General features: G+C 37.4%; 2 protein-coding genes across 3 annotated transcripts in view; both read left to right on the forward strand.

Moving 5' to 3' along the window:
* The first annotated feature begins 9,637 nt into the window (after positions 1-9,637).
* Positions 9,638-13,940, forward strand: LOC137003830 (tripartite motif-containing protein 16). Its single transcript, XM_067364088.1, has 6 exons — positions 9,638-9,976; positions 11,086-11,181; positions 11,290-11,532; positions 12,926-13,085; positions 13,166-13,225; positions 13,354-13,940. Exons 1-6 carry the CDS (start codon positions 9,638-9,640, stop codon positions 13,938-13,940), a joined length of 1,485 nt encoding a protein of 494 aa, XP_067220189.1.
* A 4,704-nt stretch (positions 13,941-18,644) lies between these two features.
* carmil3 (capping protein regulator and myosin 1 linker 3) overlaps positions 18,645-27,811 on the forward strand; it is an 84,281-nt gene continuing 75,114 nt past the window's right edge. For both annotated transcript variants that reach the window (XM_067362777.1, XM_067362778.1), the window contains exons 1-2: positions 18,645-18,764; positions 22,065-22,159. In XM_067362777.1, the coding sequence (XP_067218878.1) occupies positions 18,707-18,764; positions 22,065-22,159 (153 nt within the window). In that variant the 5' untranslated portion in view covers positions 18,645-18,706. The remainder of the gene's footprint in view (positions 18,765-22,064; positions 22,160-27,811) is intronic.

Genomic DNA, 27,811 nt, shown 5'->3' on the forward strand with positions numbered 1-27,811 from the left:
TATCTGAAATCTAATCTTTTGTAACATTATAAATGTCTTTACTGCCACTTTTGATTGATTCAATGAATAAAAGTATTAATTTCTTTAATTTCTTTAAAAAAAAAATAAAAATAAAAATTCTTACTGACCCCAAACTTTTGAGCGGTAGTGTATAATGCTACAGAAGCTTTGTATTTCAGATAAATGCTGTTCTTTTGAACTTTCTATTCATCAAGGAATCCTGAAAAAAAAAGTACACAACTGTTTTCAACATTGAAAATAATCATAAATGTTTCTTGAGCAGCAGATCATCATATCAGAATGATTTCTGAAGGATCATGTGACACTGAAGACTGCAGTAATGATGCTGAAAATTCAGCTTTGATCACTGGAATAAATTACTTTGTCAAATATATTTAAATAGTACACAGTTATTTTAAATTGTAATAATATTTCACAATATTACTGTTTTTTACTGTATTTTTAATTAAATAAATGTAGCCTTGGTGAGCAGACGAAACTTCTTTTGAAAACATTAAAAATCTTAGTGGTTCCAAACTTTTGGACTGTACTGTACAGTTTTTCACCTACTATATAGTAGAGAAGTATGCAATTTCGGATGCAGCCCTTGATTAGCTGGTTCAGGTGAGTTTAATTGGGGTCGGAGCTGAACTCTGCAGGACAGTGGCCCTCCAGGAGCACGATTGGATACCCCTGGCTAGATATATGTATATATATATATGTGTGTGTGTGTGTGTGTGTGTGTGTGTGTGTGTGTGTGGGTAACACTTTAGTATGGGGAACACATATTTACTATTAACTATGACTTTTGCCTCAATAAACTCCTAATTACTGCTAATTACTAGTTAGTAAGGTAGTTGTTAAGTTTAGGTATTGGGTAGGATTAAGAATGTAGAATAAGGTCATGCGGAATAAGGCATTAATATGTGCTTTATAAGTACTAAAAAAACAACCAATATTCTAGTAAAATACATGTTAGTTAAAAGACTAGTTAAAAAGACCCTAAAATAAAGTGTTACCGTGTGTGTATATAGTACAGTGTATGTATATATATATATATATATATATATATATATATTTATATATATATATATATATATATATATTTATATATATATATATATATATATATGGAATGCACAAATATTTTGGCCAATACTGATAATTCTTTATATTTGAAAGCCAATAACTGATATATTGGCCGATAAATCTAAATCCAATTTTTTATATAATTTATGAGAGCCTGATTACGACAAAGTTTCACAATTAAAAGCCATGTCCCAATCACACAATTATAATGTTCTTATTATTATATTACATTGTTTATATGACAGACTTGCGCTGCACATTGAACTTAACTGTATTTTCCTTTTTGAAGTGATTTCAATCATATATATATATATATATATATATATGAAGATTTTATATACTTTTATTGCATGCATGCATTTTAGTGCATGCAATGAAAGTCAGTGGGGTCTAAAACTTGCCATTGTATGGACAAAAAACACGGGACATTTTTACAAATACATTTCCAAAGAATTGTTCCTCAGAAGATGGGAAGTAATTTTTTTATTGACACAAGGAAAAGTAAATCATAACTTGTATGTGAAGTGTGCAGATACTCAATATTCAATGACTTGGATAGGATCAGGGGCACAAAAAACTTGATCGGGACGTGACTAAAATATATATAATACAAAAACATTATTTTCATGATTTGTTATCACAACATTTTTTCTTTTGTTAAATCAACTTTCAGATAACATAATTGAGTTTCTGTTGATTAAACCAATCGCCTTCAGTGTATTAACTTACATTTTTAAGTAAAACCAACGATTCTTTTTTACAGTGATAATGATACATATATATATATATATATATATATATATATATATATATATATATATATATATATATATATATATATATATATCATTTAGTGAACAAATTCTCTTTGATGTTCTAAGAAGACAATTTGACACTGCACATTTAATTAAAGTTACAATAATAATGTAGATTTAAGTTTAACAAAACAACCAACCTACCTCCACAGCGGTGCAGCAGAAGCTGAAAAATATTACAAATAGTTTCACTTTTATTCCACAGCGTCAAACAGGTTGGACCAGAACTATAAACTGAGAAGTTCTGAAGTACAAATCTTGGAAACAGAGATAAAAACTAGAATATGGGGAATGATATTTTATTTAGCTGTCTGTTTGTTTGTTTTATTTCATTGTTGTAGGCCTATATGTGGTGAGAAAGACTTTCCTTATAGGCTTATCTGATCAGTTTAACTCTGCACTGAATTCCAGTTGGCTGTTTTACACACAAGGAAGTGATTCGTCAGGTAACTTTACAGTAAATATGCGAGGGAACCGGTGTCAGTCATGACGTAATCCATTATTGCTCTAAGCCACCATATGATAAACATGAATATAAAACTAACTTGAATTAAATAATCTTCCATTCTTTATAGAACATGATTCAAATAGTAAAGTATTTAGACAAACCAGACTTAAAATCACAAAGCAAGTGTCATCTGCAAAACAAATGATGTGTTTTTGCAATGATTTTTAACCAGGTGTCAACATGATTTTTATTCTAGGTGTCTGCAGGGGTTTCACATTCCCAGTAGGATTGATGTAGGATGACAGAACTGAGAAAATAGCTTTTGCTGAGATGGATGAAAACACATTGGAAGGATAAAATCAAGAACCTCTGATTATACAACACTGCTTCAGGAGCTCATCTACAAATTCACCAAAGTAAGTCAAAAGAGAATGAAACATTAATGACCCTTGCACTGATTTACAACAGGTCATATGAGCAAATCTGTTTATGGAATTGAACAGAAACAGAGATGTGAGAAATGATAAGCCATAGAAACTGAAACTAAAGATAAGAGAACACTAAGGCAGAAGAAGAGACATTATTTGACAAGAATTTACCCTAATTTACAGTTTCAAGTTTGGTGATGTAGAAAATATATATTTTTTTTTTTTCATTTGTGTGTTCATTTGAAACTCTTATAATTTGAGCTATTTTTTAAATGTGTTCTCTTTGGACAAAACACTAAACAAAACAGCATTTGTGGCTCTTTTGTGACATTTCCTCTGTCAGAACTTGCCCAGTATCTGGCTGCATGTTGTAAAGCCTCTGGTACAGTAGTAAAACCACTATATGATGAAGGAAGTCGTTACAGTTCAGAGAGACATGTGCCTGGAGACAGAGTCAGAGTAGATAAGATCCAGCAAAAAAAATCCAATTCCATGATCCAAGAAAAACGCTGACAGTTCAAAACCAGGACAAACAATGACAATGAAGAGTGCTTAGAATTGCAGTGACACACAAGCAAGGCTTTGCAAAGATGTCAAAAATAGACATACTCAGTATCGTTGTTAACCATTATTCAAATGAAAGTGGGAGGCCCCCTGCTGGCCATAAATCCCCCTCACCCCAGAACACAGTTTCAGCCGACGGGGACAAAGCAAAGCTCTACACTTTGCTTAGGGCTCACAAAATGGTAAACCCATCCCTGATTATTCTGCTGAGATAATGAGACAATATAATCCCAGAAGAATAGACCAATCTCTTAAAGAAATCACAAAAACACAGCAGGCGATGATGACCTCTGGTGCTGATCAGGTGAAACTACTGCTGATGAACACTAACCTGATTCATATGCATTTTTAAAAACATCCTTTACTGTTTTTACTTTTAATTTCTGACTTTTATGGCATATTTCCATTTTATTTCACAGACAGGACAATATTGCGTACTGTAAACAATATCATGAACAACAAATGAAATTAATTCTCATCTCAATACACAGCGATTTCAAACAGCAGTAAATTTAATTTGACAACTTTATTATTAAATATGCTGATGTTGGTCATGGGATTCTGAATGCCAGAAGATAAATGAATGTATAGTCGCACTTTCAAACCGGGATATGCATTTTTATTTGAATAAAACAAAAGTGTACACCAAAAAGATGTACTGCATGGACACATTGAGTGCTTCTCAAATGGAAGACTGCATCCTAAGGCCTGTTTCCATCTGTTATTAAGATTTGTTTTGGTTGATTGGATCACAAGTAGACGAGGGAGACACATTCCCATTTACACCAGGGGCCTGTACCATGAAGCTGGATTAGCTGGCTAGCCAGGTAAGTTTCAGATTAGTTTGGGTTTTAGGTACCATGAAAGTGAATTGGCTTTTAGTGGTGTTCATGGCCATAGTATCTTACGCTCCACGGAAAACCTGCTCCAGGGCAGGTTATGTTCGTGGTTAGAGATCTCAAACTGAAATTGGACCAATCAGATGTGAGCAAAGTTACACTGACACACCCAACGCAATAAAGTCACTCTCCCAGTTTCTCTTCCTCCAAATTAAAGGTCATTATATAGTAAAAACAAATATTTAATGATGAAATTGTCTGCTTTTAATGATAATATAATTTATATATGATTTGTATAATTATATGATCTATATTTTTATTAATCCATTGCACACATGCAAATTTAGTGTAACAGTAGTTATTAAGCACTTAGTTTAAATGAATATTAATATATATATATATATATATATATATATATATATATATATATATATATATATATATATATATATATATAGATCATATATAGGCCCAAATAAGGAGTAAATATACTCTTTAAAAATTACTACATGTGACCTTGTATGTTTAAGTCTCTATCGCTATCAACTAACTTCACTACTTTCACTTGCACTGATAGAGAAAGATAATTTCTTTTATTTGTCCTCTTTCACAGGGAAGTATTTTCCATTAGTGTAAATGCATTTAAATTCTTTATTTTCAGCGAAAGTGTTTTGAATCGTGCTGGCTCTCTCCGAGAAATGAATCAGAGTTTATCTCTTTTGCAAGGCATGTGACTGGCTGTTTGCCACTGATGTCACACATTCATATGCACGCGCTCCACAAACTCAGGATCAAAGCCTGAGTTGACAGAGAAAGTTGGTGATCAGCATCATGGTACCAACAAAGCCGGACTGGAGTGGTTTGGTTTTGTCAACTCGAAACTAATCCTATAACCCTGAGTTTATTCATCTACCATCATGGTACAGCAATATACATACGCACGCGTCCGGAGACAACGGAAAAATATACAGAGAACATGCAGCTTTCGTTTCTACTCTGACAGCCGCAAAACCGCTGTGAATGTGTCAGAAATCAGGAATGGTGAGAGAACATTGTGCTTGGTACATTTTTCATCTTCAAACCAAACTTGGGTCTTCAGGCGACAAAGTTTAAATCCCGTCTGGCTAACGCGCTTCCCATAATGTTTACGCATTCGGTCAGTAGAAGGAGAGTCGGTGGACTTTTGTGGCTGTTCGAATGCATTCAACCACATGAGCGTTTCCACTACGAAAGCAATCCAGTTGAATGTGTTTTTGACTACCTCTGAAAGTGGACGAACGTGGACAAGCTCAAACCGTTTTAGTCCCCGTTTACACCTGCGAGTCAGGGTTGCCAGGTTTTCACAACAAAACCCACCCAATTGCTACTCAAAACTAGTCCAATTGCATTTCGGGGGGGGTCCCCCGGTAAAAATCGCATCCCATGGGGCAAAATCCTTGTTTTTTCGCGGGGTTCCCCTAGCATTCCAGGGGATAAATATCACGTTATTGGGGTCGCTTCAACTCGCGGACATGAAAAACAACCCACGGCAATGCTGTTAAAGTAGCCCAAGCCCAATTCCACGGGAAAAACTGCGGACTTGGCCACACTGGCTCGAGGCCTCCTCAGCATTAAATGCTAGAATAAAACAGTCTAGTCAGTGCACATGACATATTCCCGCCCCCTTGTGTCACGACACAAAAATACTATTAAATTATGTTTTATTAAAGGGGTCATGAACTGCATTGTTTTATTGTTTTATAATGTTTCCTGGGGTGCACTTATGTTAGTATGCTTTTTATATCCAAAACTGTCATAATTTATAAATAAAAGGCATTTTTGCTACCCTGATTTTAGCCTCTGGTTTGGACGCTCTGTTTTAAGGGGCGTGTCTGCTGTGAGACTTCAGTGTAAACGCCTACTGCTGTGATTGGCTGACATCTTTCCATTTTGGAAAAAGCCAAGTATTACTCTCTTTTAGCATGTTTTTACTATTACAGCTCTCAAGGTTAACTAATCGTGAAAAGGTTTGCATTACATTTAGATCTATGGCGTTATATTTAGATCATGACATGAAAGGTTACAGAGATATGTTGAGCGCATGAAAGCAATTCTGAACACTTAACAAATGCTTTCATCTTCACTGACAGTGCAAACACGATATAACGAAGAGATTTGTTCAATAAAATGGGAGTTTTGCGTGTCAGTCACTGATAAATTCGCACTGTTTGATTGACAGCTTCAGTGCGCGCTGCTCCAACGATTGCAAAGCGAGCTCTCTTTGATCACTTTCTTTATATAATTTAATCACCGTTATATAACAGATTATTTTCATATTTTCATAGAAACAACGCAAGTTGACGTTTAGTCACAGGTTTGATTTACTGACACATAGAAAGAACATCTGACTGTACATGAATCATTAATATCAGATCAGGCATTAGAATGAACACAGTTACTTACATGTTGCATTACTGTCGAGTCCAGGCACTGCACAATATTTTGTAGTCCTCAACGCCATGTTTATTGCTTGGTAGCTCAGTCTGGTTTAGCACCACATATGCCTATGTTACTTAGGCTACACTGCAAAAAATGCTGTTCTTACTTAGAATTTTTGTCTTGTTTTTAGTCAAAATATCTTAAAGTTCTTAAATCAAGAAGCGATTTCTTGACAAGTACAAATTATTTTCTTGTTTTCAGGAAAAATAAATCAAAATTGAGTACTTTTTTCCTTAAAACAAGCAAAATAATCTGCCAATGGGGTAAGCAAAATAATCTTAGCCCAAACTGAAAACAAGATTATATATCTTATTCTTGGTTTGAAATAAGATTATTTTGCTTACCCCATTGGCAGATTATTTTGCTTGTTTTAAGGAAAGACTTACTTAATTTTGACTTATTTTTCCTGAAAACAAGAAAATAATTTGTACTTGTCAAGAAAATGCTTCTTGATTTAAGAACTTTAAGATATTTTGACTAAAAACAAGACAAAAAATCTAAGTAAGAACAGCATTTTTTGCAGTGTACCTATTCTATTGCATGTCATGCGCGAATCAGTGGGCGGGGCTAAACAGGCAGTGATGAAGTAGGCGTTGATGTTCTTCTGCGGAGGCATTGCTTGCTGCCCTTTGACGTCACAGATCCTCACTTTGAAAATCCTGTCGTTTGCTGGGTCTGGTGTCAATAAAAGCTTTTATTGGACGAAGTGTTCAGCTCTAAAACTTACAGGATATTCTTATAGTATGATGACCTCTTATTTGTCAAAAGCTCAAGCAAAATTTGATTTCTCAGTTCATCACCTCTTTAACAAAGTTCAGGAGGAGCGCTTTCAAGTGATCCATCCAATCATCACGTCATCACTGTCAGCAATCAGTAATCAACATGTCTACCCAATCTGCATAAGTGGAGGATGTTATAAATACGCAGTCGACTCACCTATGTTCCTCAACAGCATCCCTCCAGCACCCCGTCACCTCACACTTGCCTGGTTATCTTCCCAACCAGAATGCGGGGAGAGTACTCTGGGTTTGGGCCAAATACCAATGATCCTTCCAAGGATCCTTCAAATTGAGACATCCTATGACAACGCTTGCTGAAGTGGCAGCCTTCCTTTTAAAAGCACCAATTTACTAGCATTTGTTTTGTCATTTCACTAGAATGAAAGCATGCATCTGTGTGCAAGTGAACTTTACGCTTTCTGTTGCGTCCCACATATTATGACAGCCATAACAATCACACAGCAAAATATAAAAAATAATTAATTCCAGCACTGGATCAGCACTCATTTCTCTAAAACGGAATGACAACTTTGCTCGCCAACTTGAAACGCTCCTTTTGTATTAGCTCTATTCTTTCCTGCAGACCATTTCACTTAGAAAGGACCTACAAGGTCATGTGAGAACATTGTACTGTACTTTTATAGATTAATATGTTATTTAAATGCAGCATGTCTACTGTAGTGCACTATACATCTATGTTAGTATTTAATTTTAGCACACAGCTCATAATTTGTCATACATTGACATTAATATATTTGTGTCCTTGTGTTTGAACAACAGCATTGTGAAGTCTGCAACATGTAATCGTTGTTTGAAGTCCTTGTTTGCCTGAGGGTTCATCCAAAGCAAACAACAAACAAAATTAACTTATAAGCAAATACGTGACATATTCCTAAAACGACACTGATTAAAATTGAAGCTCATATTAATCTTGTTGCTTTCATGCCCCGAGCATGAGGAAAAAATGCGATTCGTTTGAACTTTAAATTTATCAAAGATTCCTAAAAAAATGTATCACGGTTTCCACAAAAATATTACACAGCACAACTATTTTCAGTATTGATAATAATGTTATGAAATGATTCTTGAACACCATATTGGCATATTAGATTGATTTATGAAAGAAAGGATCATGTGACACTGAAGATATACAGTCCAGTCCAAAAGTTTGGAACCACTAAGATTTTTAATGTTTTTAAAAGAAGTTTCGTCTGCTCACCAAGGCTACATTTATTTAATTAAAAATACAGTAAAAAAACAGTAATATTGTGAAATATTATTACAATTTAAAATAACTGTGTACTATTTAAATATATTTTAAAAAGTAATTTATTCCTGTGATGCAAAGCTGAATTTTCAGCATCATTACTCCAGTCTTCAGTGTCACATGATCTTTCAGAAATCATTCTAATGTGCTGATTTGCTGCTCAAGAAACATTTATGATTATTTTCAATGTTGAAAACAGTTGTGTACTTTTTTTCAGGATTCCTTGATGAATAGAAAGTTCAAAAGAACAGCATTTATCTGAAATACAAAGCTTCTGTAGCATTATACACTACTGTTCAAAAGTTTGGGGTCAGTAAGAATTAGTATTTTTATTTTTTTGAAAAGAAATTAAAGAAATGAATACTTTTATTCGGCAAGGATGCATTAAATCAATCAAAAGTGGCAGTAAAGACATTTATAATGTTACAAAAGATTAGATTTCAGATAAACACTGTTCTTTTGAACTTTCTATTCATCAAATAATCCTGAAAAATATTGTACACAAATATTTTGTACAATTGTACACATTAAATGTTTCTTGAGCAGCAGATCATCATATTAGAATGATTTCTGAAGGATCATGTGACACTGAAGACTGGAGTAATGATGCTGAAAATTCAGCTATATATATATATATATATATATATATATATATATATATATATATATATATATATATATATATATATATATAGTGCAGTAGAGTTGTTGCTTCCTCTGTTAGATGACATGTATTTATTGTGAATGGATAAAGCTTGGCTTCTTTCAGTGGTTTTATCAATAGCAGTCCTCTGAGTCATTGCCCTTGCTCCAGCGCTCAAACCACACCCTTATCCTTAATGTTTGAATTCTGCATTGCCAGTGCCATAATCATACTTCCCCAGAAACGAAACTCAGTCAAGTACTGCCAGTGCCAGCACATCCACAATCATGGAGGAAACAGCTCCAGCTCTTCATTCAAGTGGATCCGCAGATGTGGAGTGTAATGCGTGCGTCGGAAGGAAGCGCAAAGCCGAACAGACCTGTCTGGAGTGTTCAGAATCATACTGTGATATTCATCTTGGTATGCATAACACTCTGCACGTGGGAAAGAGGCACAAACTAGTGGAGCCGAGTGTAGCGTTGCAGGAGAACATCTGCCCTGATCATGGCAGGATGCTGGAGGTGTTCTGCCGCACGGACCAACGCTGCATCTGTCACCTGTGCATTACTGATAAACACAGAGGTCATGAGGTCATTGCAATGGAAGAAGAGGTGGCCAATAAACAGGTCAGAAATTCTTAAGTCTGAGCCAGGACTTGGTGTTTAGTTGATGATGGTTTTGTAATGACCGATACTAGTAACTAGAGAGCGATGTGGGCGTAATTATATATTTTTTGTCATGGATGTTTCAGAGTCAGTACACGTAAAAAAGGGCATCTAACCAATTTCCCCCAAAAAAGAAAAAAAATCTTTTGGATATAGAAATATCCAAATTGAAATGAAAGCTCACTTTGGTAACCAGGATTTCCTTCCACGTCTACCATAAGTCACACCCAAAAAGGCAGAATAGCATGCAAATTGTTTTTAACAATAACTTATAAACAAAGACGGACCCACTGTGAGTTCAGAGTTTGTTAATCGATGGCATATGCTTTTGTTGAAACCATCTGTGCACATTATTTCAATGTATTTTTAAAAATAATAATGTTTAACAACGGAAATCATGGAGAAAACTACACTACCCATGATGCTGTATAGAAAATGCCACCTGTCAGTCAACAAAAAAAGAGTCAACATATATGTGTGTGTGTGTGTGTGTCTGTGTGTGTGTGTGTGTATTGCAATTACCTTAAAAGAAATGTTATTTTTCTAGATATAATCAACAACTTTAAATTAATACTTTTATATTTTTCCTTTCTTTCATTTTTAATTTTGCTTCAAATAAAAAAAATGTGATGTTGTGATTCACGTTGCAGCTGGTTGACTTAGTTCATGGCTTATAAAAGTTTTTTTTTTTTTTTTTTTTTTTTAAATCCCTATGTGGATATTAATGGAAAAACACTTCCGGCACCAACGGCGCTGGGAGAAGTGGGCGGGCACTAATGCACTCTATATTTGAATGAATACACAGAGGAAATCTGAATGTGTAAATATACATTTATATGATAAATAAATTTAAAAAAAAATCAGTAAAAACAGTTTAGCTGTTTTCTGTTTTAATATATATTTTAACATGCATTTTATTCCCATGATGGCAAAGTTCAGCACCTATGCCAAAATGGCCGAACACCAGCCTAATTTTTCTGTACTATCAGTGCCAATAAAAGTGATAAAAAGGCTTAAAAACACTAGAAGTTGTTCTACTGAATTAAATTGCATTCCTGTTTCTTTTTAAGGTTAAGTTGTGGGAGTTGCAGAAGCAGACCCTTGATATAATTGAAGCAAAGGAGAAAGACGTGCAAGAGCTGAGACAAGCTGTTGAGGTTTTCAGGGTTAGAGGGGATTTAACTTTGCTTTGAACTTGTAACTGTTTTCATTTTTTTATGGTATGGTATTGCTTGTGTAGCTAATTTTAAGACTCCATCCCTCTTCATTATTAGGCTTCAGCAAATAAGGCACTGGACAGGAATGAGAGAGAGTTCACTGAGATGATCCAGTCAATGAAGGACAACCAAACCAAAGTGACAGAGCTGATCCAAGGTCAGACAGAGACTGCAGTGAAGCAAGCGGATGGATTCATAAAGACTATACTCCAGGAGATCAGTAAGATGAAGACCTTAGATGCTGATCTACTAAACCTGGAGCTGCTCTCTCATACGAACAACAATGTTCAGTTTCTTGAGGTACAGTCACTGGAAATGGCTGTGAAACAGATGTAGAAATGGATGCTTGTTGGCAGGGCCAGATTTTTGCATCTGGCACATACAATTACAATGAGAAGAAATAATATATTTTTTAAATTGTTATTATTATTTTATTAATAATACTAGGACTCTAATAAGACATTTTTTCATAAATTAATAAAATTTATAATATCGCTGTCTGGCAGAAACCTAGTAAATTTTCTAATTTTTCCCCATAAATCATGACTATTGGCAAAGTCCCTTTAAGACATGCAGCTCCTATCTCTTTGAATGGGGAAACATCAGATTTTCCGAAACTGTTCGTCAACCTTACGATTAAATTTCATATTTGAAATCACCAGTGAAACAACAACCGACTCATAAATTTAGTTTCTAAACGCTCGAATCATGACAATTTTTTTTAATTTTTTATCAAGCTAATGCGCATGCGCCTAAAGCGCGTCTGACTGTTTCTATAGAAACCGGTGATTCTAACGGCCGCTGAAGTGACGCGATGACTTTACCAGTCGGCGATTGGCTCTTGGCTTTAGAAGACTATAGAATAACACGTCTTGTGTTATTCTATAGTCTTGACTATCGGTCACCCTTTATGTCTGTCTGTGGGCTTTGCAAATATTTAACCAATGAAAAGTTTTAAAAGATCTTGTGACTAAAGCTCGTAACTCTATTGGCTCCTAAAACTGTCAGTCAACCTCCTAAAACAACCTCCATCCCGCCTCTATCACGAGCCGCTTGCAGCTTTGATCGTCTCTGCTTGTCTGCAATGAAAAGGCAAATAAAAAGCTGTTTCTTTGAATAAGTACCGCATTTTCTTTACTCAAGAAATATTATATAAAAAGACTAATCCTTTATGTATTTAAGGAGCGGAGAAGAGTCTCTTAGTCTGGCGTTTGTCGTCGAGTCATAACATAGGCTTAAATATAATGTGCGAAGCGCTTCATCTTTTAAAACGTGAGATTTTGGCCAAATGACAGAATACCTGAGCACCAACATAGCTACAAACAACAAATATAACCTTTAACTTGAGGGAAACATAACGCGATGCATACTGCCTCCGATGTAGCCATTGTAATTACGGACAAAACACAACGTTCGCTGGTCAAAAACTTAGTAACTTCATTTGAGCTTGATTTTGGTAAAATCATAAAAATATAATGCCACATGCAAGTGTATTTTCATATAAAGCCACAATATCAACTTTGAAAACGCAGTGTTTGATTATGTAAGCCTACAGTTTTTTTTCCTCCTGAAAAGGAGGGGGCTAAAAATTACTTTTGCCTATGTTACAATATGAGGTACAACTTCTTGTTGGATTGCCTTGTAAAATGACCAGCATTTCAAGTGCATTTAAAGCATTTTGTACTCTCTTCAGAGCGCTGTGTCTCTGCCCTCGCTGACCAAGTATAAAAGATCATTCGTCTTCCTCGTGCATCCATACAATTCCTTCGAGCGTGACTCCATGGCAGTTAATGAACTGGTAGAAAAGCTAAACACGACCAGCAAGTTGAGTTTACTCACAATTTCCAGAAAAGGTTAGTAGAAGTTTTTATTTAAATATATATTTTATGATTATAATATGCCTTCAATTCACCCTAACCATTTTTACTTGCAGTGAAAAACACTAGAATCGTAACATCACCACCACCAAAGACTCGAGGGGAGTTTCTACAGTGTAAGTTTACAGTATTGAACTGAAAGCACAGAAAATGTTTTATTTTATAATTTGGCAATTGCAAAAGTTATGCAATGTACCTCCTTACTGTATGTTGGTTGTGCTAATATTGCTTCTTTTCACCTCAGATGCATCAAAGCTCACTTTTAATACCAGCACAGCACATGAAAGTCTCGTCTTGAGAAAAGACGACAGAGAGGTTATAGCCTCACACCTGACCCAGGACTATCCTGAACACACTCAGAGATTTAACTGCAGGGCACAGATCCTCTGCAATGAAGGTCTCAGAGGGTCCCCTAAATACTGGGAGGTGGAGTTTGGCGGGGGCACCTGGGTCTGCATCGCTGTGTCCTACCAAGGGGTCCGTAGGAAAGGCAAGCAGCGTACTCTGTTTGGGAGAAATACACAGTCATGGGGACTTCGGTGTTACTGGTCCAGTATTGAATTTTGGCATGACAATAAGACAATATTTTCGAAGAATCAATCGCGTGGCTCCAAAATAGGAGTGTATTTAAACTACAGGGCTGGAATCTTGGCATTTTACAATGTTTCCGACAACATGAGTCTCATTTATAAGCACAAAACTGTTTTTACAGAGCCTGTTTATCCTGGGTTCGGACTGGCTGGAAAAGGTTCCTATGTGAGACTTTGCGATCCAGTGAGAAAAGAGACTAAAATGCCCCTTTCTTCTCCATTTAAGTTTGGCAGTTTGTAAGTTTTAGTGTTTACTCATGCAGCTGTCATGAAATGTATACTGCATTATTTGTGATCATTCATCAGGATTCAGAGGAAGAATGCCTTTTTTGCATGTAGACACTTGGTGGCAGCACTAGATAAGTTTTAAATTCAATCTTTTTTATCCAGCATCTGTAATTAGACAACACTAGTCAAGATTAACTGAGAATGCATATCAAACCAGTGTGTTTTGAGTGAAAAAATGTTTTGTATTGTATTGATTATTAAATACATTTGATTTTATATACTATTTTATAAATATTGCAACATGCTGTTTTAACATAGGGCACATCTCTGGTTTGAGATCCAGTGTTCTGCTCTCTAGTAATCCTGAAGACCTTGATTAGCTTGTTCAGGTGTGTCTTGTTTAGAGCTGCAGCTAAACTCTGCAGGAAAGTGGATCTCGAGGGCTAGAGTTGCTCACTCCTGTTTTAATATCCTGAACATTTCTAACATAATTGCAAATACTGTTCCCCAGATGCTAATATGTAGCAGGTGCTTACCCATTTCGCATCTGCTGATCTGAACAGAAATACGTCATTCAGTCTAGGGTGCAATGTACTAATGTACTAAAAACAGAAAATTTTTTCCTTTGCGTTTTTCATGTACTGATGACAACATTGTCCAAATGATCCCCGTTCACACAAATCTGCGAAAGCGATTAAAAATGGTGTATTATCAGTGTTGGGGAAAGTTGCCTATAAAAGTAATGCATTGCAATATTGTGTTATTCCCCAAAAAGTAACTAACTGTGTTACTTAGTTACTTTGGTTACACTTTATTTTAAGGTGACGTAGTTACACGTTACTACATGTACTTACTAATAACAGTAAATTATGCATAATTATAAGTAACTAAACCAAACCCTTACTCCTGATTTCACTAAACATGGTGACAGGAGAGCTGTCAGCCAATAAATGGGAAAACAAAGTAACTTGAGTTACTTATTTGAAAAAGTAACTTAAGATATTTAGTTGTAAATGTAAAAGTAATGCGTAATTTTACTAGTTACTTAAAAAAGTAATCTGATTACGTAACTTGCGTTACTTGTAATGCGCTACCGCCAACACTGTGTAGTATGCATGCCAGGCCAGTAGATGGCGATGTCACTTTGTAAAAAAACACTACTCACCTACAGACTGAACATGTAATACAAATCCACATGACTTCACTGTTTACAAATATTCACATTTTTGTAGTTTACACGGAAACAATAACAGTATCATTTTCAAAAACTTGCACTTTTGAAACACGTTTTCAAAAGTTTACATTTTCAGGCCCTCAAAACATTTTTGTCCTGTAAATGAATGGCCAAAACGCATAAAAAGTTTTCAGTTTTTAGTTAAACAAAATGGTGTAGTGTAAACAGCCCCTAATCCGTCAACCACATCCACATCCTATTCCTGTTATAACTGTCCTTACATCCTTTCCTTCTTTATACATTAGTCCTTCCCTCTTGTAATGCTCCCTTCAGGGTGCACTCCTCCACAGTCCCAACAAATAGTGTCTCTTTTTCTCCCTTAAACCACACAAATGCAAATACTCACACACACTTGCATCATCTCATTGAGTAGATACATACCGAGGCCCGGAGGGTCGGTACAAGGGACAACACTAAACCCGGTTGCCTCCTGCCCTTCCCCCTGCTTCCCACCCTTCCAAACACAGAATCAGCCTTGGGGTAAGTGTAGGGCAGACATGGTTTCAACAGAGCAAGCAATGCCAGAGCAACAGAGAAGCACAGGAAATGTGTGTAGAGGGAAGAATAGGCACTAATAGAGAATATCACAGAGAGAGAGAGTGTGCCATGGTCCTCAGGGAGCCCGCTTACAGTTCTGTCCAATCACAGATATCATTTGCTGCCTGTATTATCCTTTTATGAGTGACGGGGATTTTAAAATACTCTATTATGAAAGGAACCGTTTCTCTCACTTTCAAGGACACAGACACTTGTCTCTATAAATACCCGTTTTTAAACATTGAGTCACCATATAGACTAAAAACGCTAGTTACAAACCCAGCTGGCTGATGATGCTGAGGTCTCTCACTCTCACTGCTAACAAGGTGTATGACTGTTTTGAAGCTGTTAGAGTAAGCTGATGTTGTTTAATAAACAGTTTTCTTTCTTGCATTAATGAATTTCATAATGAAATGGGAAGGTTGGGTGGGATATATTAAAGAGGACCTATATTACATCTTGTAAAAGGGGCAATATAAGTCTCTGGTGTTGCAAGAATGTGTCTGAAGTTTCAGCTCAAAATCCCCCCAGATCATTTATTACAGCTTGTCAAATTTGCTCCTATTTGGATGTGAGCAAAAACACTGTTTTTGTGTGTGTCCCTTTAAATGCAAATGAGCTGCTGCTCCTGGCTGTTTTCCAGAAGAGGGCGGAGCTTTAACAGCGCATGCTTTGGTTGCTCAGCAACAACAAAGCTGGAGAATCTCACGCAGCCAAAATGAGGATTGTAAGTAACGGTGTTCAGCCTTACACCGTGTCCTAAAGATATATTTTCCATGTTAATCTGAGTTTTTGTCCTAACCAGCCGCGACGGCGACACGCAAATATTTTATTTTAGAAACCGTTTCTATTTCTCTGCGACATTGCGGCTGAAACAGCAACACAAAGTATGGCAATGATAATCTCAGGTACTGTTTATGTGCTTTATTTAATGTTAAAAGCGTTTAACGTGAGTTTGAATATCATTCTGTGTTCCCAGCCTTTTAGCTGTACTGAAAACAACACTGACTAATTCACCTCAGATCTTGAAAATAAATGAATGGGCACAAGAATGTTTCGAACTGTCAACTCAATGTGAACAAACAAGTGTATTCTATGACAAAGATTGGTTCAGTCACTCCGTATGTACTTTAAACAATGTTTAAATGATGTAATATTTGTGATTTTTACTATGCACTTGTCCATTTCATTGTGTCTGCTGTGCTCTTGCCAAGAGACCCCGCCAACACTCTCTTCTGATTGGCTGTGGTTTTTGATTGATTTTATCGCTTCTCATTGTTGCATCGTGTCAAGTGTGGACGGACAAATTGCTCATCGCTGAAATCTTATCGCGTCGCGTCTGGTTAGGATATGGAGTTGGACACTGATGGAGAGACTCAGTAAGAAGTTACAACTTTTAGAATGAAACTGGACGTTTCTGAATGGTTAGTGGATAAAGCAACCTGTTCTCATGACAAAAACTCGAGAAATACGTACCAGTGAGTACATATCGCCGCAGTTTTGATGCGAAAAGTCCACTGAGCGGCGCTAAAAGCGTGTTCCTTTTTTTTTTTTTTTCTGCCAGAGCAGATAATAGGGTGAATGCGTTTTTATGACATTGCTTTTTAGACGAATCACCGCGGTTCTTGATTTGACATTTGCGCTCCGTTTCATTTTAAAATAACATCCCACCGACGCTACGCCTAAACCTACCCGATGGTGTTAACAAAAGCAAACGTGACGTAAGAAGCGTGCACAATCGTATACTGTTTTTCAGCTCGTTTAGAGCTCTTTTTTTTGCCCGAGTCAGTCGCCTTTCACAAGATTCATACCAAGGCGGGGGAGGATTGACTCCTCGTCGTAAGTCCAACTCCGTATCGGCTGAGCTACCGAGCAAGCTTTGTTAAGGCCAAAAAAAGTGAAGTGCATAGAGCTGGAAAGTCCAAAGTACGTTGGTTTACAAATCGGGCGCTCTGGTAAGAAGCGTTTTGAAGTCGTGACATGATATTGCGCGAGGAAACGTCAAAACGAGTCTTTACGAATCCATAATCCGACCCCGGCCGTCGTCAAAACCGTGTGTGAAAACGAGCCAAAGCGCTCATTGACGTTTTACCGGCCTCTAGCGTTCATTTCTGTCGGAAACTGCAGCCAGACGTACGCGCCGGTACGTAATTTTGTGTCTCGCGAAAACATGCCCATGGGTGCGTCTCTCCAATGAGACCAGGTTGGGATAAATTGATGTAGTTGCTGTGGAGTTGATTCAACTCATCCACTAGCATGTGCCGTCATGTTCATCTTTTGTGTTGAATTGATCCTCGTTTGTGAAGCAGTCCGGCGTAAAATGACGGCATGTCAACAACACTCTACTACAACAACTCTTCCTCTTCTCTAAAGCATGGCCCCGCCCCTTCTGTTGCGTGTTCTCGGGGGCGGGGTTTATGCAAATTTTAGGGTTTGTGATGTCACTAACCCTGGAAGAAGCTCGTTGTAGTCCCTACCAGCCATTTGTTGTAGTCCTTAAACAGATAATTCTGTAAAAGAAAATATCTCCCTTTGCATTGAACTTTGAGCGTTGTAACTTTGCAGATGTTGTTTCTGCTCAAACAGCAACATTACACACTAACTAAAGTTAAAAAAGTGAAATCATCATCAGCCACCCCTTTAAGTGTGAACGCAAAAAATGCAATGTTTTAAATGTTGTGTTATTACACATTTGTAATAATGATGAAGTTGCTGTTGAGTATATATTTAAAATATATTTACTTTAAATGTAATATCAATGAACACACTACAGTTAAAATTACAGTTCACACTACAGGCACAAAACCTCGCGTTTGCGTTATTCATCGCTTTACATAGATATATGCACACTTGTGTCTGAACTCCTCTCTCGTGCCCCCCTCCTCCTCCTCCTCCCTCGCTGGCTCTCTTCAGTATGATATGTTTATAGGCATTGGCTGAGGGAGAGCGAGCATTATAGCGGCTCCTGCTTGATAAGGAAAAGGAAGAGGAAAGGGGCGCTGGACGTCATGGCATCCAAAGACACCGTCGCGACTGCTTTTCTCACCGTGAGTCGGGAAATGACAGGTGATTAAACCCAATAGCTGTTTTTTCCTCTTCCTATCCGACATTCGACACGCGCGCCATGGGATTTGTTAAGCGCGTCCCCGCTGGCGGCCGGTGCTTTGTGTTTTAGTGGTTTAAAATCCTCACAGCGGTGAATCTTTTAATAAGGTGGCAGATTTGTGGAGATGTAATGATTTTTAATACAGATTGAATGTGATTAATGGTTGAATCATTAATTGCGCGTGTGAGCATGTGTGTCGCTGTAATGACGGTCACTTCGTGTCTGTCTTCAAAGGACTAAATTTGTGCAAATCGATCAGTTGGTTTTCTGTGCGTGTGTTTGTTGCGTTTGCCTGCAGTGTTTGCGCGCGTGTGTAGGTAGTTGTGTGCGTGTGCGCGCGCGCGCGTTCTCTCTTTGATGTGTCTCCGATATGAGTTACTTTCAGTGCTTTACACATTCGCGTTTCGCTGCTGACGCAAGTTCACGGAGAGGCTGATACTCGTCAGTCACATTCATGATGTGTGTCTTTAGGGCTGATTGAACACACACACACACACACACACACACTCATCACAGAGGCCATCATCTTTGCGCACGGTGATGCGTCCTCACACTTACTGACATACAATGACACTGAACACACACACACACACTAGCAGTTTGACATTTGGAGCGCTCTCACTGTTAATTACCTTCACACATTATTATCTTCCTTTGGTAATTAATGCCTATTACTAACCCAGTATTTACTGTCCTGCTCCCAGCCATGCTCTCCATTTAGTGCACTTGACAAAAAAAAATGCTTGAAATTTTAACTTGTTAACTGTTTTACCTGACCATATACTTTTACTATAATATTGGCAATACATATTATGATAATACCAGGGTTGACACTTAATTCATATACAGAACCAAATTTTGGGAATCAGTAGGCATTACCATAAGATACCTTAATGGGTCCCCATTGCCATGTTTTCGTTTGTAAAATAGTGTAAAATGTATTGTTTTTATAATTAAAAAGTACCAACTTATAATTTATGGGGAAAGAGGCATTCCCATTTGTTTCTTATTTTTGTCATCAATTATGCACATTTGAAGTTATTTAGTTCTTGGTTATTGAGTTATTTTGTCGTGTGCGTTGTTTGTGAAGGTGTTTGTGTGGGTGACACTGTTCAGTCCATTATTGGCCCTGAAGAGGCTAATTTTGATAAATTATCAGTCATCATATGGCCTTCCATTGTACCACCTTTATTATTATGAGTACTTATTGCAATAATCCACAGATTCAAATAGCTCAGACTGGTATATTAATATTATTTTTCCTTTTAGAAAAGCTAAAAGGGCATTAAAAAAGCTGACCAGTCACAGCACCTAAAATATACACTTTCCGTTATGCATGCTAAATTAGGCTGCTTGTAGACAACAATCATGTCAATGTCAATAAGTGACCAAGAATTCATTGAATGTTAACCTAAAGTCTTAATGTGTATAAAAAATGCAAATAGAGTTAAAAAATAGCATTAAAGGATTAGTTCACTTCTGAATTCAAATTTCCTGATAATTTACTCACCCCCATGTCATCCAAGATGTTCATGTCGTTCTTTAGTGGAAAAGAAATGAAGGTTTTTGAGGAAAACATTCCAGGATTTTCCTCCATATAGTGGAGTTACCAACAGGTTGAAGGTCCAAATGTCAGTTTCAGTGCAGCTTCAAAGAGCTCTACATGATCCCAGACGAGGAATAAGAGTCTTATTTAGTGAAACGAACAGTCATTTTCTAATCTTTAATCTTTGCATGTTCATTTTGTAAACACTAAATCTGTACTTCCGCCTACATCACGTGTGACCTTTGTAACGTGATTAGGTCAGGCATGGCGGATCGCAGAGCAGTGCAAGATGAGCATGTGTGGTTAAAAAGTATATTTTTCTTTTTAGAAAATGATCGTTTCGCTAGATAAGACCCTTATTCCTCGTCTGGGATCATGTAGAGCTCTTTGAAACTGCATTTTGGACCTTTTTGAAGTCCACTGTATTGAGAAAAATCCTGGAATGTTTTCCTCAAAACCCTTAATTTCTTTTCAACTGAAGAAAGAAACACATGAACATCCTGGATGTCATGGAGGTGAGTAAATTATCAGAAAATTTTCATTCAGAAGTGAACTAATCCTTTAACAAATAAAGTAAAGTGGCAGAATAAAAAATAAATGTACAGGATAATACAGTCAGACGGTGTTCATCACAAGATAACCCCCCAGAAAAGATCCAGACCCCAATGTAATTCTTATTTCATACCTACTAATATATATATAAATGGATGTGGATTATTGATTTGAGGGGAAATTATTGATTATGTGAGAAGAGAGAGACAGTTTAGGACAAATATACAGTTAATAAATATTTGACTACAAAATTATGTGACTGACCAATCAGAAACTAGCATTTTTAAATGGCATGTAATAAGCTAAAATAAAGAGTGCAGAGTAAAATAAGACGTTAACAATAAACACATTTGACAAAAATGAAAAATCAAAATGTTAATATTAAATACAAATGAAAAATAAGATTAGATGTGACAATAATTGTTTGAAATAGGGGCATAGTAGGCAAGACAGATCACCTATACGATATGAAAGACAGTGATTGAAGACGTACTGCTCAGCAGTCTTTGCATTCCCCTAATAAAAAGGGAGCAAAGTGGTCTCTCTCCCTCTCTCTCTTATTCCATTTGTTCTTTTCCCCTTTTCATCTTCTGTTTCTCTCTCTTTTTGCCCACATTTACATATCCCTACCCCATTTACCCACTTATTTATCCCCCTGTGACTCGCTGTAATGGAAACATGCGCTCTAGTTTGGCCCTTTGCTGTTCTTAGTGTCAGTCAGAAAGCCAGGATTCCGTGATTGGGTCTTACACAGATTAAAGTTGATTGCGACTGCATTAACTGTTTGTCTCGCGCTGATCCTTCCTTCCTTCCCTCCCCCTCTCTCTTTTCTCTGTTATTCCCTCTTCCTTTCTCTTCCTTCTTCTCGGGAAAAGTGTAAAAGGCATCTTCCAGGAATTAGATCACAGGTGTCATCCTAAGCCAGATATGTATGAAGTATGAAAAATGCTTTTGCTTTGAAGATCATCTTGAGGTGCTTTTTATTCCTGTGTTGCATGGACATGTACAGGATGTGTGCAGAAAGACCACCTACACGAGTGGACAGGGTGTAAAAATAAAGCATATGGGTGTAATGCAGTCGTTTTATATCCCTGCGTGCAGTGAAAATATGTCTGATAGAGTGTTTCTCTGGCTGTTAATGCATCGCCTTTCTATTTTGCAGAGAGCATCAGACGAGTTATCGACAAGACATCAATCAAGTTGGTGAGAGCTATCAAAGTAGAGAACAAGAGCGGCAAATCAGAAGATCGGATTCTGGTAAGGCACTACATTTAACTAACCTACCTTATATGTCCTTAAAGGTACAGTTCGCTCAAATTAAAATTGTGTCGTCATTAACCCTTGTGTCGTTCCAAATCTGTGTGACTTTCTTTAGTGGGTGAAATGCTTTATTTCATAAAATTATATTGAATGGGAAAGCACCACATATTATTCTTATGCTGCGTTCACACCAGAAGCGACTTGCGTGAATAAAATGCGCTATTCGCGCGAAGATAGGCGCTTGGACATATTGAGTTTACTCGCTTCATTCGCGCGTGAAAATCCCTTCACAACAGACGCGAATTTGCATCATGAGAGGGGCTCTCCCGCTCCTTTATGAATGAACACAACTTGTCAGTGGGGAAATAATTGTAAATTACAGCGAATAAGCTCAACTGGTCGTCTTTAGTTAGCTTGTAGTCTTAATATGTATGTATATATATATATATATATATATATATATATATATATATATATATATATAGCGCAAATTGAGTAAAGACCATTTTTTACAACTTATCAGATTGTCCGACTTCCTCACTCACTGTCTTTTAAACACGATCCTTTTTATTCCTGTTTCTATAAATGTATGAAGATGTACAGCGACAATGATTTTGTCCTCCATTGTTGTTTCGAATTTCTGCCTCAGCTCGCTAGCAAGCTCCTGATTGGTTCACGGGGCGCGAATTTACGGCAAAGTTCAGATTTCTCAACTTGCGCGTTACGTGCGTCAAACGCCAGAATCGCTCAATTCGCAACGCATCATTTGCGCGAATCGCTTCATTCTCGCTGCAGGATGTCCATTCGCGTCTTTGCATTGACTTAACATGTAAATCACTCGCGCTTAATGTTTCATTCGCGTCCGGTGTGAACGCACCATTACAACTCACCATAGTCCAGACCTTCTGACACTTTAAAGGGGACATATCATGAAAATCTGACTTTTTCCCATATTAAGTGCTATAATCGGGTCCTCGGTGCATTTACCAATCCAGAAAATGTGAAAAGGGACAATCCAGTAACTTTGTTTTGGCAAACCTTTTCTCTGCAAGCATGTGAAAAAACGAACCGCTCAGATTTCGCTCCCCTCCCGATCTTATTATAATATTACCGCCCCTTAATCTGCACGTTTCCACCCAAGGCATCACCATTTTTGTTTTCACAAGCAACTAGGCTGAACACCATTACTGACAATCCTCATTTTGGCTTTGTGAGATTCTCCAGCTTTGTTGTTTGTTGAGCGACTGAAGCGTGAGCTGTTAAAACTCCGCCCCCTTTCCAGAAGAGCAGCTCATTTGCATTTAAAGGGACACACAAAAACGGCGTGTTTTTGCTCACACCCAAATAGGCAAATTTGACAAGCTATAATAAATGATCTGTGGGGGATTTTGAGCTGAAACTTCACATTCTGGGGATACCAGAGACTTATATTACAGTACGTGTTGTGAAAAGGGACATAATAGCTCCTCTTTAATGTAAGACCTTTAATGTAAGTCATTTAGTGATGAGCTACACCACTAGTTAGCTGTTAGTCAAGAACTGAATTAGTTTGATTCATGAATCAATCATTCAGATCATTCTAGTGCTTATTGAAGCTTAAAAGCTTCCGTCCTTTTAAACAAAAGAAAGAAAGGCATACAGGTTTGGAACAACATGAGAGTGAGTAAATGATGTCAGAATTTTCATTTTTTGGGTGAACTATAAAATTTTAAAAACCCATCAGCATCAGGCAAACGTGTGCTTTCACTCTGTGCCTTTATTTGTGTGCCTCTATTATGCAGCAGTAACAAAAACAATGAGCCTAAGACTTTAACCTTTCCTCCTCTGTAATGGTGTGTGCAGTGTTTACTGCCTGCTGGTTGGGTTGTTTTTGCCAAGTCCATTTGGAGAATGGGCAATGGAATCAATGATAAAAGCAATGTAAGTGTGATGGTGCGCACACACAAACAGAAAGTTGGAGACCAGACCCCTGCTGAGCTGAGCATTACTGTGGCCATTGAGTTTTGGTGGGTCGGAGGGACTGACCGACTCTGGAGGGAGTGTGCGAGATGAAGGATGGTGAGAGCAGAGGTGGCATACGAATGCCTGCCTGTGTGTGTGTGTGTGTGTGTGTGTGTGTGTGTGTGTGTGTGTGTGTGTGTGTGTGATAGTCATTTCAAGACCATCGAAAGCAGCTGGAGACTTGAAATGCCAGGGTTTGGAGTCACAAAAGCTAAATTAATCATCCAGATCGGTTTCAAACACACACACAAGGAGAGTGATGGAGGTGAGGAATCAAACTCATTTCCTGCTGAGTGTCGACGGACTGATGTTGACACAAACCCTGAGAGATCTTGCTTTCTATTTAAAGAGATAGTTCAATGAAAATTAAAAGTTGAGTTATTTACAGTTTTCAACCTCATGTCCTTTCAAGCCTGTTTGACTTACTTTATGGGACACAAAAGGAAATGTTCAGCAGACTGTCTCGGCTGCTCTTTTCCAGTAATTAAAAGTGAACGTAGACCACACTGTAAACAGTGAAATTAACCAACTGGAATGAGCTTGGGATAGTTCACCCAAAATTATCCCAGAATTTACTCACCCTCAAACCATCCTAGGTGTATATGACTTTCTTCTTTCTGTCGAACACAATTGGTGTTATATTAAAAATATTATGGCTCTTCCAAGCTTTATAATGGCAGTGAATAGTAGCCGACATTTTGAAGCCCAAAAAAGCGCATCCATCCATCATAAAAGTAATCCATACGGCTCCAGGGGGTTAATAAAGGCCTTCTGAAGTGAAGTGATGCATTTTTGTAAGATAAATATCCATATATAACTTTATAAACTAGAAAAACTGGCTTCCGTATGTCGATTCTGACGGAAGAGTGAACTTTGACCTGACGCATGATGTATGGGCGAACGCGGAAGCACAGAGGATAGAGCAAAACAAATCAACGGTCATGAATTGCTTTAGAAGTCAAAAATTTCAGAAGGCCTTTATTAACTCTTGGATTACTTTTATGATGGATGGATGTGCTTTTTTGGGCTTCAAAGTATTGGTTACCATTCACTCCCATTATAAAGCTTGGAAGAGTCAGAATATTTTTAAATATTGTGTTTGACTGAAAGAAGATAGTCATATACACCTAGGATGGCTTGAGGGTGAGAAAATTAATAGATCATTTTCTTTTTTGTCTGAACTATCCCTTTAAATTTTACTGAAAGTTTGTTGTACTTAAAAAAAAAAAGTTAGGCTGAACTTTAACTCTAAAAACCCATGCAACTGATTACCTCAAATTGTTTTGAGTTCTGCCAACTTCTTAGGGTTTACAGTGCTTTTTGCGAATAAATGATGACAGAATTTCCCTTTACACTCACCCTTCCTGCCTTTCTGCCTTTGTTTCTCTTCCTCTTTCTGATTCTGTCCATTTATATTAGCATCTTTTACCCCCCCCCTCCGCTGTGTCTTAGCTCTGTTTTTTCTTTCTCTGTCATCTTTCTGTTCCTCACATTATATGCTTTGCTCAGGCTCGCTTCTCTGTTCTGTCAAACTGATGTCAAGTGTGTATTTTCAGTAGTTTAATGTGCTTTTGATTGTGGATGATTAGAAATTGTGCCCAAAGAGCATAGCAAATTTAAATGTAGGTCCAACACTGTGACGAGAGCTTGCGGGCACACAAAAACACACTTAGACACACACACCCTGCATAAAGATCCTCACTTGTGGTCTGTCACTCGCTGATTCTTTACCCCAAGGGTTTTGTGTGTGTGGTGGCTTGCCAACTGTACCAGCCCTCAAACACACACACAAACATATCTGGCCCCGATACAGCTGTATAGAGTGCTCAGCAAGACATCAGCTCAAGCCTTGGGGCACAGCTCTAAAAAATATCACTCAAACACACTTTTTCTCGTACATGTTCACTTAGAGATCACACAGCCTTGTGTGCGCACACACATATACTATATATTTTGTGGCCCCCACATCGCTGCCCCCACAGCAGAGAGGGATGGTGTGATGTTGGAAGAGGGGATGGGATAAAAGTAGGGCTTGGTGAACAAGAACACACTAGGGAGACTCGCAAGAGGGGGCAATGGAGAGAGAAAGAGAGAGAGAGGAGGGCAGCAGAGGAGATCGGTTGTTTTGAAGCCCCAAATGTCGCCTTCTCTTCCCCTTCAATTATTTATCTCGGTCTGTCACTTCAGTTTTTCCTCTGGAATAATAGGCCAATTAAAGGCTGTGATCGCCACAGTGAATGACGTGAAGTCTTCCTCAGATCAAGGCTGTCCGCAGCACCACACTGACTGCTGGCCTGTACTCAAGTTCAGATGCAGTGATTGTATTTGGATATTTCTTACAAGATTTTGATTAAGTGTATGATCAGGGGCTAAAACTTTTTGCCACACCCAGTGACTTAAGAAAATGAACCAGCCATAAATATTTTTTACTGGCCATGAAACAGTTATGACACTAAAATTTTAGATACCAGTGAAAATTCACAATTCTCTATTCTAATTTTGATACCACAGAAAAACTACTAGCCTAACTAATATACATTTAAAACATTATTAAAGACGGTCAGTCAGTAATAAAATAAGAACAAGTATTCAAATTACAAGTAAAACACACATAAATACAATATAAAAAAGATACAAATGAAATAAACTGTGGTGAAATAAACTTTTCAGGTAGGTCTAACAGTAGTTTTCAGGTACAGAAATTTAATAAAGGTGCCGTAGAACATATTTTTAAAAGATGTAATATAAGTCTAAGGTGTCCCCTGAATGTGTCTGTGAAGTTGCAGCTCAAAATACCACATAGATTTTTTAAATTAATTTAACTGCCTATTTTGGGGCATCATTAAATATGCACCGATTCAGGTTGCGGCCCCTTTAAATTCTCGTGCTCCCCTCCCCCGGAGCTCGCGCTTGCCTTAAACAGCATAAACAAAGTTCACACAGCTAATATAACCCTCAAAATGGATCTTTACAAATGTTCGTCATGCAGCATGTCTAATCACGTAAGTATGGTATTTATTTGGATGTTTACATTTGATTCTGATTGAGTTTGATAGTGCTCCGTGGCAAAAGCTAACATTACACACTGTTGGAGAGATTTATAAAGAATGAAGTTGTGTTTATGAATTATACAGACTGCAAGTGTTTAAAAATGAAAATAGCGACGGCTCTTGTCTCCGTGAATACAGTAAGAAACGATGGTAACTTGAGCCACATTTAACAGTACATTAGCAACATGCTAATGAAACATTTAGAAAGACAATTTACAAATATCACTAAAAATTGTTTAATTGCTCCATCTGCCATTTTTCGCTATTGTTCTTGCTTGCTTACCTAGTCTGATGATTCAGCTGTGCACAGATCCAGACGTTAATACTGGCTGCCCTTGTCTAATGCCTTGAACATGAGCTGGCATATGCAAATATTGGGGGCGTACATATTAATGAGCCCAACTGTTACGTAACAGACTGTGTTATGTTGAGATTCGCCTGTTCTTCTGTCTTTTAAACAAATGAGATTTACATAAGAAGGAGGAAACAATGGAGTTTGAGACTCACTGTATGTCATTTCCATGTACTGAACTCTTGTTATTCAACTATGCCGAGATAAATTCAATTTTTAATTCTAGGGCACCTTAAAGTAAGCAAC

Source organism: Chanodichthys erythropterus, chromosome 16, assembly GCF_024489055.1.
Source record: "Chanodichthys erythropterus isolate Z2021 chromosome 16, ASM2448905v1, whole genome shotgun sequence".
Classification (NCBI taxonomy): Eukaryota; Metazoa; Chordata; class Actinopteri; order Cypriniformes; family Xenocyprididae; genus Chanodichthys; species Chanodichthys erythropterus.